The sequence below is a fragment of the Centruroides sculpturatus genome, unplaced genomic scaffold (assembly GCF_000671375.1).
Source record: "Centruroides sculpturatus isolate CEXI.00-Female unplaced genomic scaffold, Cexi_2.0 scaffold396, whole genome shotgun sequence".
Taxonomy (NCBI): Eukaryota; Metazoa; Arthropoda; class Arachnida; order Scorpiones; family Buthidae; genus Centruroides; species Centruroides sculpturatus.
The window spans coordinates 156,446-173,793 of record NW_019384590.1 but is presented as its reverse complement, the minus strand read 5'-3'; the positions used below and the strand labels follow the sequence as shown (position 1 = coordinate 173,793).

Here is a 17,348-nt window from a genome sequence, read left to right as displayed (position 1 = left end):
GAATTATCTGAAAAATATAGAGTAAAATTTGAAACTATTCGAACAAATATTAAAATTAATTAGTAAGAGAAACTATTAAGGTAAATATATAAATAATATAATTACAACATGCATCATTGAATTGACTCTTCAATAATCTGACTTTGATAAACAGTAAAGATTAGATATAATAGTAATTGAAACACTAACTACACACAAATAATAACATGCATGTAAACAACCAAGCCTGAATTATTCCAATGATCAAATGATGTGGCTGGATTAATTTCATAGAATTCTACTAAATTAATTAACCAAGTTCTAGCTCAATAGTTAATCTGGCCTTATCATTTGATCTTTAAATTTAATGATTATTGTTACTATTATTGATATGCATTTTTCAGAATCTTTAAAAACAAAAGAAACAGACCAATCTATCATTGATTATGCCATGGTTCTTAATTAAGTAGTGTTTCATGAACTTGTTTTGCGTGTTTTGTAAAATTATGAAAGTGACAGACTATTTCTTACACATTATGAATATTTTTTACTGTTTATACAGTGTTATATCCTTTCCAAAACTCGTAAAGAATAATATGTCTGATATGCTTTTTATCCAAAGACATTTTGACTCAATTTTATTCAAATGAAATGTGAAGTAAAAAGTTTAAAACATGCTTCTAAACAAAGAATAGAATCTCACATTAGTAATAATCTGTTAAATTTCACAACTGTTAAAATTAAATCACATATTTATGTTAAGTAATAGCAGCTGTTAAAAATATGCAAAACTTTCCTTTTAGTCCAATAGAAGGAAATTGTAATTTAACAAACTTTAGTATTGTAAATTTGAAGTTTTAGAGCAGAGATAATGCAACTTGTATTTTCAAAAAAGAAGCAATCTTCTCTAACATTCATTCATTGTTTTGTTTCACAAAGTCCATTTTTGAAGTGTGTTTGATTTGTGTATTGTGTACAAACATTATAACTAATATCATCTTTAATTTAGATTTCTCATATATGAAACAAGTAATACATTTTTTATTAATAAATAACTTTAATAATTAAGGTGTGTTTCAAATTTATACGGACACGAAAAAATTAAAGTGAAACCCAAATTTGCTGCATTAATTGACAAATGTTTTATTAAAAAATAACATGGATTTACATGTTTCCACACTGCAAAATAAGAATTTTAATCAAACATTAACATTTTGTCACTGAAAATGATATTTTTGAAAATTTTGTACAAAAAAACTGTTACATATTTATCCGGACAGGTTTCAAATTGCAAAGTTTTCTTACAATTTAATGGCCAATGTAATCACCATTTAACTTAATTACATTAAATACTCGATTAGGCATTGTTTCAATTAGATTCTGAAGGAATTCAATCTTAAGTTTATCCCAAGCATCTGAAATTGCTGCCTACAAATCATGAATTGTGGAAAACTGCTTTCCATTGGCATAAACTGTACGAACCATCATCGCCCGAAGATTTTTATCGGATTCAGGTCAGGGCTTCTAGCAGGCCATATCATCAGATTAATATTTTTATGTTTAAACCACATTTTTGTTGATTTAGAGGCATGCACAGGGGCATTGTCTTATTGAAAGATCCAATTTGATCCACAAATATTTGGTCCAGCTTCCAATAAATGATCTTCAAGCATGCCTTGATACTTATCTGAATTCATTCTTTGAGTTATAAATGCTAAATCAGTGGTTCCATTGAATCCAAACACACCCCACACCATTATTGATCCCCCATCCATTTGGTGTTTTGAAAATATTTGTTTTTTGGTTCTTAAATCGTGCCAATAATATTTCCAACCATCTGGACCATCTAAGTTGAACTTTTTTTCATCACTGAACAAAACTTCAATCCATTCTTTGGACCATGTCATGTGTTTTTGTGCCCAATCAAGTCTGTCACTTTTGTGCTTTACTGAAAGTGGTGGCATTACAGCTTTTTTTTTTTTTTTAGAATTTTAACATTAAAGATTTATTTAAAACTCTCCACACTGTTGTGCTGCTACAAGGAAGTCTTATTCTTGTTTTATTTTTCTTACTGATATTGGTTTTGTGGAGCAAACCTTGATGATTTGTCTACAATCTCGAGGTGTAAGCTTGGGTTTTGGATCTGTCTTGAATTTTGGTACATCCTTGCTACGTCTTTTTGATAAATAATCACCAACAGTTGATTTTGGATGATTTATATATGCTCCAATTTCTCTTATTGACTTGCCTTGTGGTTTATAGGCATCAATCTGCCCTTTTTCATAATCAGATAAATTCTTTGTTCTACCCATTTTAGAACTTTGAAGAACATAAAGAATTTGTATTACAATTAGATATGTAAGGTAATTTGCATATTTCAATGCTTGAAACTAAACAATATTCTATTTAAGTCATGAAATGAGTGGCTGTCCAGATAAATATGTAACAGTTTTTTTGTACAAAATTTTCAAAATTATTATTTTCAGTGACAAAATGTTAATGTTTGATTAAAATTCTTATTTTGCAGTGTGGAAACGTGTAAATCGATGTTATTTTTAATAAAACATTTGTCACTTAATGCAGCAAATTTGGGTTTCACTTTAATTTTTTCATGTCCATATAAATTTGAAACATACCTTACTATGTCCATTTTTTAGTTAAAATTTACTATTTTAGAAAAAATTTTAATAGTGTAAAAGCCCGCAATGGATAAATTTGTTATTAAATGAAAACATGATTCTGAGGAAATTATAAATGATGGAGCAAGTAGGTGTAGTAGTAATGATGTTGGAAATGCATCTCATACAGAAGACAAAATTAAACATTAAAAATTAATGAATATTTAAATTTCAGTTTTACATGAAATTTAAATAAAGATGAAGAATGACATCTACAGTGTTTTGTATATGGAGAAAAACTGTCCAATAGCACAACAGTTGAAGCACCAGTTTACTATGAAGCACTCCAATCTTGTTTCAAAAACTAAAGATTATTTCAAAAGATTGTTGTACAGACAAGTTAAACAACTGAAACATTTTGAAAAAACTTACAAGCAGTACCTTATCAGAAATTTTATCATATAAGATAACTTTACAGCAATTAATTCAGCTAAGAGACTCTGCTATAGTATGGTTTTATTTTACCAGCAAGTAAAATAGTAAACACTGTGCAATCAAGCAAAAAAGGAAGTTATGAAAATTTCTCATTTGAATGACATAATAATAAAAATAGAATTAAAGATATGTAATTTAACAAACTGTGTACTGGATACTAAATACAATAAAAAAATTACACCTTTGTCAATCCAGCAAGAATTCTTTTTTTTTTTCAATGTCAATTCTATTTTTAACATTCAGTTTTATGTAATCGAGGAAGATCATTTAAAATGATTGAAAACATTTTTATGCTATGAAATTCTTGCTGGATTGATAAAGATGTAATTTTTTATCGTATTAAAAATATGTCAGATAATATTGAAAAAATAGAAATAAAATTTCCACACAACATTTTGCTTTACAAATTAATGAGTCCACTAACATTAGCAGTAAAGCTCATATATACAAATTTGTTTGTTTCATTAATGAAAATGAAATAGTGAATCAATTTCTATGCTGTAGAGTACTTACTGAATGTACAACAGGACAAGGTATTTTTGACTGTATTATATCATATTTAGAGAAATTTAATACATCATGGAAGCAGGGTGTAGGAATTTGTACAGACAGTTCAATGGTAGGTTCTATTAAAGGATTTGTTACCCTTGCAAAGACAAGAAACTCAAATATTGTTTCTATGCAGTTATTTGCATAGAGAATTCCTAATTTAAAAGCATTACTTGCAACATTAAAATCTGTACTATATCAAATTGTAAATACAGTAAATTACATCACATTGAGACCTTTAAAAACATGCCTTTTAAAAAAATCTTTGCATATCTATATGAGCCTGCTTTTGCACACTGAAGTAAGATGGTTATAGTGCTATGCCAAATTTTAGTACTTAAGAATGAATTGTTTGCCTTTTTCCAAAATGAAGGTACAGATGCTTTTGTAAAATGTCTTAAAAATGATATTTGGTGTACTTAAATTGCATAGTTAGCTGATATTTTTAATTACTTAATTAGTATTAATACAAGTATCCTGAGGAAAAATGAAAATATTTTGACATCCATTGGTACTTTTTCTGAAATGTTGACAGTTTAAAATAGGTAAGATGAAACATTGCATTTAATGGTTTCTAGATGTGGAAAAATAATGCACTGTACAGTAAGGATACAAAGTGTGAGTTTCATAAAGTTTTTCAATGATATTTCCAAGCCTTTCTCACACAAGAGAAAATGAGTTATGAGGCATTGGATATAACTTTAGGGAACCAAGGGGGTGGTGGCTTGAAAAAGTTTGGGAATCACTGCTCTGGCAGTACAAACTCAATGGGACCAGGCTTCCTTGCTCTCAGTTCAACTCTTATTCTTACCTACAGTTTTGTGTAGAGTACTCTAGAAATGAAAGGTCAGCTCACAAATTCAATTTGCGAGGTCTTTTACCTACAGTAGTGGGGACCCTGCCCAGTTTTCTAACTGAGCTAAGAGTTTACAAGACCTATAACTGTTACCATCAATTCCTTTAATTCCTCCAAGTTTCCTTTACTTGCTGCATGCATTTGAAGTACTTGTTCCAAAGGCTGTGACCAGTTGACATGGTTGGCCTTCTAGCAGAAGTACTTTGTATGAGGGCAGTCAAGTACATAGTGCCTTGTGTCACTGCATGTGCACTCACAGGAGCAGCAATCATCTCTTTGTCCAAGTTGGACTGGAAATGGGAAACTTCTTGTGTCCAGTTAGTATTTGGGTTAATAGCCAATTAAAACTTTTTGCAGTTCAGCCAACATCAGGCACAAAGGCATAGATTGACCTATCTACTGTACTACTTTGAGTTGAGCTTTCTTGTCAGTATGTCATTGATTGTTGCAGTAGAGTACCTTTTATGTAAGATACTGAAGGTTTGATCTTCTCCTTTACAAATGGGCTCCTGGCCACCTCCTTGGCCAGTTGATCAGCACACTTGTTGCCCAGGAGACAGGTGGGTCTAAGCACACATCAGTGGTCAATGTCATCCTGTTGCTGGTTGCTATGTGTGCAGCCTGACTTCATGCAACCTGTTGCAAATGGTTTCGGTGGACACAGATACACCCATTGACAGAAGCAGACAGTTTCAGGTGTCATGTGCCAAGGCAAATAGGTCCTAACAGGCTGTTTGGTGAATCTGAAGGCAAACTGTGCACTCTGTCATGGGCTGGTGTGATCCACTACGTGTTTGGTGTGTTTGCAGATGTTCCTGCATCCATCATGTCACACATTGCTGGATGGTATTCACATCATGCCCAGCACATGTAGTAACTGTGTACATCAACAAACCAAGGTTGTGCAGCTCTAGGAAGATCTCATTCCCCAGATATTAACTGCTGATATTCAGCTTGCTGTCATTCGAGGTATTTTCTGTGTTCCTTTGAAAGTTTGGCTGCTATGAACCATTGCTGATAGCATTTACAGCCAGAGCTGGCTGCTGGACTTTATAGCCCGAAACTGGGTACCACATGACCCAATGGATATGCAAACTTAATCATTTGCATTTAAATCTCACTATTATGGATTAGGTTATAACGTGAATTAATCCAGAAATACATGGTACAGTAAATTTAGAAAATTAAAACAATGTATTTTTTCAAATGCTGATTTGAACAGCCACATTTCTTCTGACTGACAAGATCTAAGCAGACAAGAATATCATCTAATATATTTTAATACCACTTTTAATGTAAATCCATTTTGGGCTTTATCCCCTCTTCAGTTCATTCTACAATGATACAATAAACGTAATAAATATTTACATACCTTTATATAACAAAAATAGTACAATTTTTATAAACAACATGCACTGATTTTGTTTGTTTAGAAAATACAAACTTAAAGAATGCCAGTACATATATTACTCTAAACTGACAACAGATGCAACATTTTATTATTACAATTAGCCCAATTTGTATTAACTAACATACCATTATTTAAATTTATATTGTTTTATAATTTTAAAATGTTCTATAAATTTCCTTTTTCAATTGCAATATTTTAATATTCTGCTTATCAATATCACAACAGTTTTCATCAATGTGTAAATATAAGGGTGAATTTTCGTGCTTAAGTTTTTTTGCCATTGCACATGCTATTTTAGCCTATGTTCAAAAAGCCTTCCTGTTTTCCCACACATACTTTTTTGTTTTTACACAAGCAAGGGATACTGTAGACCAGGGGTCCCAAACTTTTTTATGGCTGCGGACCGGTCAACGTTTGATATTTTGCCCCGGTCCACTGAGGGGGGACGTTGATTGTTTATATTTTAGACTGATTTAATTTAATTGTATTTAAACATGCCTTCAAAATAAAATACAGTTAAACCAAAAAATGAATATAATGTGATTTAACATTTTAACTCACTAGAACGCTAAATCAATGAGAACCCTGAGCTTGTTTTTTTTGCAACCAGATGGTTCCATCTGGAGGTAATAGGAGACAATGACACCAGAAGTGTGTTTCTTATGTCCTGTTTATTCCGTTGTTCTGTCGTCCATTAAAAGTCACACAAACCTGAGAGAAATACACCATAGTAAATAAAATAGAAATACCAGTAATTTAATGTTCCTTGGGCGGCCTGGTACCATTTGATCCACGGACCGGTACCAGTCCGCGGCCCAGGGATTGGGGACCACTGCTGTAGACCACCCCTGCAACTTTGTCTATATTTTTTATATTATTCCTTTTTCTTTCATTAATATTACTATATTTTATTATTAAGGTTAAGACCCAGAATGGTTATTCGGTACATCATTCTTTAAAAAAATCAAAAACCTTTTTAAATATGGGAATGATAGATAATAATAAAGAGGATAAGACTTGTGTGTTTTAAATCTGTCGTTAGCAATTTGGCTTCATAAATTCTTTATCAATCTTTTTGAGTAATTATTTAATAAATATATATTTTTTTAATTATCAGTCTCTTGTAATCTATCCTGTAATTCAGTCAGTCTGCTCCATATTATTTGTATTTCTACCATAAAACAGTTGTTTTTAATAAATTATGTCATATTGTTCAATGGGTATGTTAATTTTTACCCTGTTTTTACATTTACAATAACACAGGGAATCCTCGTTAGTTCAGAATTCAGGAATGAAATTATTGTGATTTCAAATTATCCGAAATTTACGTATATCTACACTATGCCAAATGCCATATAAGTGATGTAATTTATTAAGTAAATAATTGGGTTATGGATACATAACCCAATTTACTTATTGATGAAAATATGAAGGTAAATAGTGTGTGTCTGGTAAGAGCCTCTCAGGTTGCAAGATAGTAGGTTTTATATAAAAAAAAAAAGTAAAGCAGATTCCTTGAAATGTAGCCAAAATAGTAGTAAGTTGCTCAAATCTAGTAGCATAGAGCCCTACAAATATCTCAAATCTGCTACTGCAGTTTCAATTTTTGAGGGCCAAAAAGGTTACACCACCTGAAATTTGTCATCTGCTCATAGAGATACATGGACAATGTCATGTTCCTTACAAAGTATCACAGAATGATCCCAATCTTGCAATCCTAAAAACCAGCTGTGTTTTATGAGATTATAGGAAAAAAGGTAGTCCGTGGGTAAGGGTGAGACTATGCAGACTTGAATTTAGAGCGAGTGATTTAGTTTTCGCAAAGGAAAACCATGCACAAACGAGAAGCGAGAAATAACGCTGGTGAGAGTGAATTTCTGGTTCTCGCACATATCTGACAGGTTTTGATATTTATCGCATCTCGCCTCTTCTCGCCACATATTCTCGTTTGCTCGGAAAATTTGCTCGCTCGCATCTGCATAGTCTCACCCTAAGCTGACACCCAAAAATGTGTTACTGTAAAAGCAAAGCCGTATTGACTAGATTGGAGTTATTCTTGGTCTAGTGCTCTCTTACAGCATGGAGGCACTTTGAGTTAATATAGGCATATCAGAGTTTGGACAGAATTTTCACTTCAAATTTCAAGGTAGCCATATTTTGAATTAACCGAATCCCTGGTCAAGATGAAAGTACAGTTACGAACTAACGGAATTTCAAACCATTAGAGTCCAAATTAATGAGGATTTCCTGTATAATAATATTTTAAAACTATAAAATTTTATAATCTAAGCCATCAATTTTATTCAATAGTTTTACACTATTGAATAAAATTCTGTTTGAAATATCTGTTTTTTGGATAATTTTATTAAATAAATAAAAATGAGTTACCTGGAGATACATTTACTTCTCTTTAATAATATACTATTGAGTTAACAAAATATAATAATAATAATGTAAAATCATATAACTGTATCTGTTACATTACTTTAAACAATTTTAAAAAATTTTTCTTTTCGTTTTACTCGGAACCAACATCAACATTTTGTATAGTGTGCAACTGAAGGAGGGGTCTAGACCCAAAATGCATCTTTCAGAATGAGTATCTCAAAGATTTGATTTGTCCATCTAAAATGTAGTGTGTTCTTGTAGTCAATTAATTATCAGTGTGTTCTATATGATTTAGAAAAACAATGTTTAAAGGGCAGGAAGCTTCAAGTAAATTTTTCATAATGTATGCTTTTTTTAATTATTGCTGTTAAAAATGTCTCAAAATTCTTAAAGAATTTGTTATTTTTAATTGCATTGGAAATTATGAGATTTAAATGATTAACTTTGATTAAACTTTCAATGAAAAATGACAAAAATGCCACTAATATATTTAATATATGAATTTAAATGTCATGAAAATGTTTGGTTTAAAATTCTACAATTGACCTTTATTAAGAAGGCAGAAACACCAAGGTTAATTTGAACCAGTGACATTGATACCGTACATTAGTCCAGCACTTTACCAGCTGTGGATCATCATCAGTAAATCTTGGTTCTTTACATATTGGTCACATAAAAGCACCCAAATTTATGGGATGGATGTATAATAATGTTTTAAAATTACAAATCTAAACTATTAAAAAAAAGTGCTGTACAGGTGATAGCACTCTCATCTCATATAATTTTAATTTCGTGACAATGTCAAAAAAACCCAAAATGCCATCAAACTTCTACTCTCTTTTTGATTGAGTTTATAGTATTTAAAGGTTTAATTTGAAATTATTATCGTCAAAACCCAGATTTATTTTTGCAAGAATTTTTACTTACACTGTCCATTTTTATGGTGATCCACGTTACAAGTATCTGTAGTAATTAAAGCATAACTTTAATTTCAGCAGTTTTAGATTGTAATTTTATTACCCATTTAATGCCAGTTTAAATTTGTTCACTTATAGTTTAACACAGCTGTGATTTATAAAATATGACCTTGTGACAAATGTTTAGCAATGCTTGTTGAAATTGCAGAAAAGCTACTACAGTTAGGAACACAAAACAATTACAGTACAGTTATTTACTAATACCAGTTGAATAATTAACAAATCTTTAATTCAAAAGTACCTAATATATTTTTTAATTCTGTAATGCCTGGATAATTATTAAAAGTGCAACAAGAGACAAGTAAATCAAAACAATGTAAAGTGGTTGACCTTGAAAGACAGTATATGAACTAATTGTCACTCTCCTCCTGTGCTGAGGATGACTTCAAGGTATAAATATGAGTGTATCAATGGTCTTTAGATAAATATATAATCAACACCTTATCTTTCGCTGAGAGATTATTTTTATTAAAACTAGGTAGGCAGACGGATTAATATTTAGTATTGATATTAGGTTATTTATATTATTTACAAGTATTATTTATTTTTATGTTATCGGTTTATTTGTATTTTTGAATATTTAAACGTATTGTTCTATTTATGAAGTGTTCTATTTAACCTGAAGATGATCCAATGAACGGGTCGAAAACATTCGTTTTAATAAAAATAATCTCTCAGCGAAAGCTAAGGTGTTGATTATATATTTAATTATTTTCTGCTGAGTATAGTTGTGGTCTTTAGATATTAAAAAAAATTGTCTGCTAAAACATCAAGCCGTCATCTGAAAGAAAAAGGGCACAACTACTATCAAATGAAGAAGTTATTTCTTACTTCAAAAGGAAAGTGAAGATTCAAATCACCAACAAAAGAACTGACTAACAAACACACAGACTGGTCACCAGAATGATGGATAAATGTCGCATATAGCAATGAATGTAAGTTCGGTTTATTTTTGAAAACACTACATAGATATTTCAATTTAAAATTTGCATGCAAATTTTGATGACAACACAGAAAATTGTACAGTAGAATCCCTGAAATACAACTTTCAATAACTGACATTCTGTAAAATTCATTATGTTGTTCAAAAACAAAATACATGTAATTTTTACATCTATAACTTACCCCTGGGATAAAATAAATTATCATTATTCACCAGTGACATTTGATGATAGCATCAATTCTACATGTTATACATGTTAACAAAACATAAATCCAAGGTGCCATTGCAAAACGTCATGACACAAATGTTACTAACTTGAAAGTGGCCACGAATAGCCAATATTTTTAACATTAAAATTTAACTATAGATATAGTTACTAATGGTACATAGTTAATACGTATATGAATTTGCATATATATAATATTTATGAAAATTCTACTATTTAGATTAGTATCATAGGTTTCTCTCATTTCATTGTTAACACAGGAGTCTGTAAAACTTGTTATTTTCGGTATCTCACTACCACCTCAGTCCACATTAAGTCAAGTTTGTGGGACTACTGTATTTGGATAAAAATTATATGATAAAACTTGTAAGTGAACAATGCTTTTTGTCTGTTTTGATTCCATTGGAACATACCTGAAGATGAACTAGTTGATTTAAAAATACACAAGAAAAAAAGTGCTTTAATTTTTGTTTCTTCTCTTGTTTAAAAACTTTGCTTTATACAAAATTCTTTTCTGAAACTTGAAAAAAATTTTTTCAACATGTGTTAAATTCTCTTCTGAGCCAATGTAAGTGGTTATATGGATTAATTTGAGCTCAAATATACTACAAAACAAAATTTTACACACACAAAGCAGACTCGATTTAATGAGCAAAAAATTTTTTGTCCTAAAAAGATTCTAAATTTTTCCTTTAATTAGTAAATAGAGCATGCTAAAAGAAAGATCAGTGTGTATAAATTACTTAATGTACAACATTTTAATACACCTTAATAACAAACTTACAGTGTACAACATTCAATTTAATGGACTTTTGACAACACTCTCCCCAATTAGTCTATTACATTGAGGACCTACTGTATTCTGTTTGTTAATTTACTTTTGAAAAATGTCTATTTTTAAGGATTTTATTTTAAGATTGTATTAATTGATCAGAAAACTTCTATTTAAATCATTAAATAAGTTATGCAGTGTAACTTAATTAACATGCGCAGAAAAGAAATGCATTATCAAAATATGTATACATCTCACTTGGCGCCATCTTAAATATAAGAATGTTTAATCAAATTTATAAACACAAGATAATTTGATGTTTATTTAAACAAATTTTTTACAAATACACTTATAAATTCAAAAATCTTGATTTCCCCAATGAGAAGCCTAAAAAAAAAAAAATTTTTTAATTTTTCTCAGTTCGTTTGATTTATGCTACAAAGAAAAAAACTTTTACAGAACATTACTACTTACTTTTCCAGAACTGCTAGTTGTAACTCTCTTTTCTATATTCATTACTAACAACTGGGATCTGAAGGACAGTGTTTTTGTCTTTTCAATGAGCTGCTGGTAAGGAGAAACTGCTTGCGTTCCCATCACCACATGACCCTACATTACATTTAAAAACACAATTAACATTGAAAAAAGTAATGATGTTAAATATAATGAAGGAAAAATTTATAAAACAAAAAAACTTTGGAAGGCAAACTTTACTGTCATCTAAGAATACATTTCGAAGTTCTACTAGAAACTGATCGAATGTGATTAAATATAAAATTATAAGATCTCTATTGTCATTTTTACTAAATATTAAGATTCTATTGATTGAACTATGATTAACAATATCAAATTAAGTAAAATGAATCATCATCATCCTTATTTTTAACATATTTACTATCTTCATAGAAAGTGATGTCCCTTGCTATGTACCAAAAAAATTACAAATAAATAAAATTTTCCAAGTGAGAGAAAACAGGAACTTTTACAACAGCATGAGAGGGATAAGCACATGCAGCATAGACTGATCCAAGTGTTTCTGGCAGTAAACGTGTCAATTCAATATACTGTTTTGTATGTTAAGTTGGTTGAATTTTAATACTGCAAAATTAAATAGACCACGAAGTTCTTTTTAGAGTAGTTCCAAAAATAATTTACATTTGAGGCAAACCTTGATAGAAAGTGAAAATTTATTTAACTCAAAGTCCACAAAATATAATCCAATGTGAAATGCTTTTTTTGTAGAGTAAAAATTACAAAAAAAACACATTCTAGTTGATTTTGTTTAATTCAGAGTTAAGTTTAACATCTAATTGAATATAATGTTTTTGAGTAGTCTTACATTTGTTCTTGATAATTTTGCATTAGAAAAGCTCAACAAACTGTCTGAAGTTTTTTAAAATGTATTGAATTATTTTTATTTTCTGATAAATTTATTTAGTACTGCTGTTTCTCTGATTTGAAAACATCTTTTTAGTCCGTTGTTCTTGTTTGTCTGCATTTTAATTGTTTCCTCTCGAAAAAAAACTTGAATATTCAACACTCGATATTACATAATAAATAAAAGATGAAGTATTAATTGAATTTCATTATTGCTTTTCTTAACATCAATTATGTATACATTACATGAGTTTTTCAGAACATTTATTTCCACATATGAAAATGATGATGATTAAAAGTTTAATAATCCTTAAATTTATTTAGAACAATGATCTAGAATTTCCTTTCAAATATGTTATTATAATAATTATTTTATTTTTCATAAAAAAATTACCAGTTTTGAATCAATTTTAGCATCCAGTCGTGCATTACGAATTAAATTAACAATCCACTTTTCTCCTTCTTCCGGTGACATGTTCAGTTTTTCAGCTAACATGCTACGAAACAAGAGAAAAAAAATCCTTTATCAGTTTTGATTTTTCACAACATTTAGAACTTACGTATTAATTTTTAGTAAACCTACTCAATAGAAATACATTCATGTATGCGACAAAAAGTTTCGAATATGGAAAGACGGGCATTCTCTATAAAATCATTTAGACATGCCACAAGAAAGAAATCATTGACCAACACCGCTTCACATTCACGAAGTTTCCTCTGCGCTCCATGAAAATCAAAATTTACATATAAGCACTCAACAAATTCTGTAATTGGATCTCTATAGGCATAAGATTCCTGAAAAAAATTAATCACCGTTAAAAAAGTATAAACTAGTATTTAACATACAACTACGTATAAAATAAAGAACTAACCTGCTGTATAACTTTTACTAATTCTTTAAGCACAGGTCGGTGTTGTTTATTAGTTATAACTGCAGTCGCTAGGTATCTCAGAATATGTGGACAAATTGTTTGAATGGCATTTAAATACCTAAAAAATTTAAAAATGTATTTATATAAATATAATTAACATTAAACAATGTGGCAAATTATTTGTTTTACATATTAGTACAAGATTTCAATGGAGATATTCTTACTAAAAAGAAATTATTCCTCAATTTTTAATAGAATACTTAGAAAAAATAGTTGCATAGGGTGATTACAATGTTGAAAGCATATAATCCCTTTTGAATAGAAGACTACAGAATTGGTTGAGGATACCAAATTCCATCACTGTAAGGTATGCATTTCAAAATGGCTGCTTTCACTGATGCAAAGCAGCACTTGCTGCATGTTTTGGTTTGAGAAAATAAAATCTGCATTGATGGTTTAATAAAATTTTCAGAAGTTTCATAGGGATTCTCTAAATATATGATACCTCACAAATTTTGTATTTCTTTTTATTTTTTTTCAGTTATTTTTAGTTTGGGGGGATGGATTATATTAAACCTGAACTACTATCTCAACACTCCCAACTAGAACTTCATAGTAACATTTGAATAATGAATGGAATTGCATCCCACTAATTCAGTGTTTAATGACTAAATTATTAAATAATAATCTATTATATTTTTGTAACCAGATATTAGTAGAAATACAAGTTAAGAAACATTTTTTTTTCTTTTTGGTAAAATGGCCAATATGCAAACTAACAATGTATAAATGACCAATGTCAAACTGACAAAAGTGAAATGAAGACTAACTTGCTGTACCAGTGTACAGCTGTTGTATTATAAGAGCTTAACTGTTTGATTTGGTGTGATCAGTGGCATGCTGTCCTTGAAAGCGGTGGAAGTGCCGCTTCCCTTATATTTTCTAAAATAAATACATATTGTGCAATTATTTTCATATTTTAATGTACTTCGAATTAATTAAAATTAATATTTTATTATAACCACATTATGTTCTTATTACAAATTTCCATATTACATGTGAAAAAGATTATAAAATTGCTATTGTATATTCGAATATAAGTGGCAGAATGAAAGCGCTGTATTGTTGAATACAGGACAACTTTCACGGCAATAATTTCTGAATGGTGTAAAGCAACCAGATTATACACATTTGTGCATGTGCTTTACAGAGTAAACTTCCAGTAAACTCCTATCAGTTGGATTATGTTTTTATGATAGTTCGGTATAGTTGACAGGAGTTTAAAAAAAAATCCATTAAAATATTTGATAAATTTATTCTGCTCTCCCATCTTGTATTACTTACAGATTTCAATGTTAAACTAGTGATATTATAATTTAGTATGTCCCATCTATAAGGGGATGCAGAAAAAAAAAAAAAACATGTAGAATTCTTGTACAATATTAAAAAATTAACTGTTACTTTGGCAGTATCATTTACAACTAAATTTAATGAATGAGAGAGACGCACCAGGTACAGAAAAAGCTGTAGAATTTATTTTCCTTAAATTTACAATTTATGTATCCGTTATCATAAAAATTTATCTTTCTACTTCTTTCCCAAGACTACAAATATTCAAGTACAAATTAATACAATTGAAGGTAGACTAGAAAAAATTTTAAATGTTGTAACATGTTTACTTTAACAGTAACTAATAAAATCAATACAAACTGAAAACTGATTATTTAAAATTTCGGTATTATCTGATGGCAAGTCTATTACTGTCAAATTGCATAAAAATATAATTTGTGTTTCATGTATACCTAGAAGAAAATATGTAATAAATAATTTTGATCCACTGACCACAGTTAAAAATAGCTGTAAGATTGTACACATATTTAAACATTTCAAATTTGCATATCTGTGTAAAGAAAGATGTTTTTATATTCATATAATTAGGAACTGGATTTATATGCATTTAAAACTGCTATGCATGCACATTAAAATGCTAGAAATATGCATTTTACGCATGTTAAGCACCAGTAATAACTAAAATTTGTAAGTTGAAATGCATAGATACTTTACTCCTGTCAGTGAGAAAATCTTACTAATGTTTATTATGTCACATGTTTTAGATGGGAGAGGATAAACATGTAATAATAGATGACACAAGGAATTTGAAAATTATGATGTCACAAAACACACGTTAGAACAATGATTAATGTACAAGGGATACAATCAAGTTAATTAGACATAAAATTACATTTTCAATAGCATTTTATAACTTTCTATGTCATCTAATCAATCATTATGACATTTACTTCTATATATACAATTGTTTACAAGGTGTTTGAGGTTAACACCTTGATATGTCACTGATATAAAGAAATGTATCTTTGCTTGTAGCTCTATACAAATGGTGAGAAGTAAACACTCTTATTAACTAATTCTAGATTTAGTGATGAAGCTGACAGTAATGTTTCATTTCCAACAAGAATTTCCTGTGATCAACTGCCGTTTTGGCTCACTTTGATACACTGGCACTTCATGCTGCATTGATGATGCATGTGATGACATTTCAACATGCTGAGACATTTAAACCTCTTTTTTTTTAAACAAGAAACAATTTATAACATATATTATAACAACAAATTTTTTTTATTTGTTTTAAATTCTAGTATCCAAATTCCCATGCAGATTTTCTTAGCAATTCAGCATTAGTTTTTGCTATTGTACCCATATTGCTGGTTAAACTGAATATAATCTATTTTGCATATGTTCCATACTTAGAAGTTTGACTACTTTATTCACAAAAAATTATCTTCATTATATTTACACAATTTTTTGAAAGATTTAAATTTAAAATTATTAAATTAATAAGTATATTTGGATTAAAATTATTGTAAATGTTAATTCAAAAAGTTTTGAGAATTGAAAAATGAGAGATTTCCATGTAAATGTGAAACTTGGACCCAAATCACATTTATATTGAGATTTCAACATAACAGTATTTAAGGATAATCATGCATTTCATACAAATCTGACCTTTATGTAAGTGTTTTGAAGGTGCCTATGTTCAAAACAATACAGCAGAAACAGTTATAGATCCTAAATTTTATATGAATAACCTAAACTATAAATAAATTTTGCTGGAATCATATATTTTAAATAATGCACAACAAGGGTTTTTCTAACAATTCTCTAGCAATAATTTAATGATATTCTTATATTTCCAACAAAAATTTCATTTATACATAATTCGAAGTTTAGACTATTTACAAAAAGTCAAATTAACTTTTGAGTCCATCTTTATCCTTTACTTTTTTGACTTTTTGTAAATAGTCTAAACTTCGAATTATGAAGAAAATACATCCTGAGTTATCACAAAAATTGTAACCATATGCAAATAATGTAGATACTCGTAACTACCACTAGAGGGCCAGAAGCAGTTTAAAAAGGTGGATAAAAATGATAAGGGTGAAGAATTTCTTTTTGTTTTTAATTGTAAAAGTGTCAGAAACCTACAAGAAAAGGCTGACACTTGATCTTTTTTAACCTTGTGAAGTTTTTTTACCAATTTTTACCTGTGTTTAAGAAGAGTTCTTCAAAGCAATTTTTTAAGACTGTTACTTCTGTGGTAGTGTATAAAGGATAAAGATGGACTCAAAAGTTAATTTGACTTTTTGTAAATAGTCTAAACTTCGAATTATGAAGAAAATACATCCTGAGTTATCACAAAAATTGTAACCATATGCAAATAATGTAGATACTCGTAACTACCACTAGAGGGCCAGAAGCAGTTTAAAAAGGTGGATAAAAATGATAAGGGTGAAGAATTTCTTTGTGTTTTTAATTGTAAAAGTGTCAGAAACCTACAAGAAAAGGCTGACACTTGATCTTTTTTAA

At 29.5% G+C, this 17,348-nt stretch overlaps 1 protein-coding gene across 1 annotated transcript in view; it reads right to left on the bottom strand.

The window, feature by feature from the left end:
- Positions 1 to 11,550: 11,550 nt before the first annotated feature.
- The window catches only part of LOC111624729 (eukaryotic translation initiation factor 3 subunit E-B-like), a 22,331-nt gene continuing 16,533 nt past the window's right edge, over positions 11,551 to 17,348 (bottom strand). The window contains exons 7-11 of the mRNA XM_023367651.1: positions 13,464 to 13,581; positions 13,175 to 13,386; positions 12,986 to 13,088; positions 11,689 to 11,823; positions 11,551 to 11,601 (exon numbers count right to left, since the gene is read on the bottom strand). Coding sequence (XP_023223419.1) covers positions 11,572 to 11,601; positions 11,689 to 11,823; positions 12,986 to 13,088; positions 13,175 to 13,386; positions 13,464 to 13,581 — 598 coding nt within the window. The 3' untranslated portion in view covers positions 11,551 to 11,571. The remainder of the gene's footprint in view (positions 11,602 to 11,688; positions 11,824 to 12,985; positions 13,089 to 13,174; positions 13,387 to 13,463; positions 13,582 to 17,348) is intronic.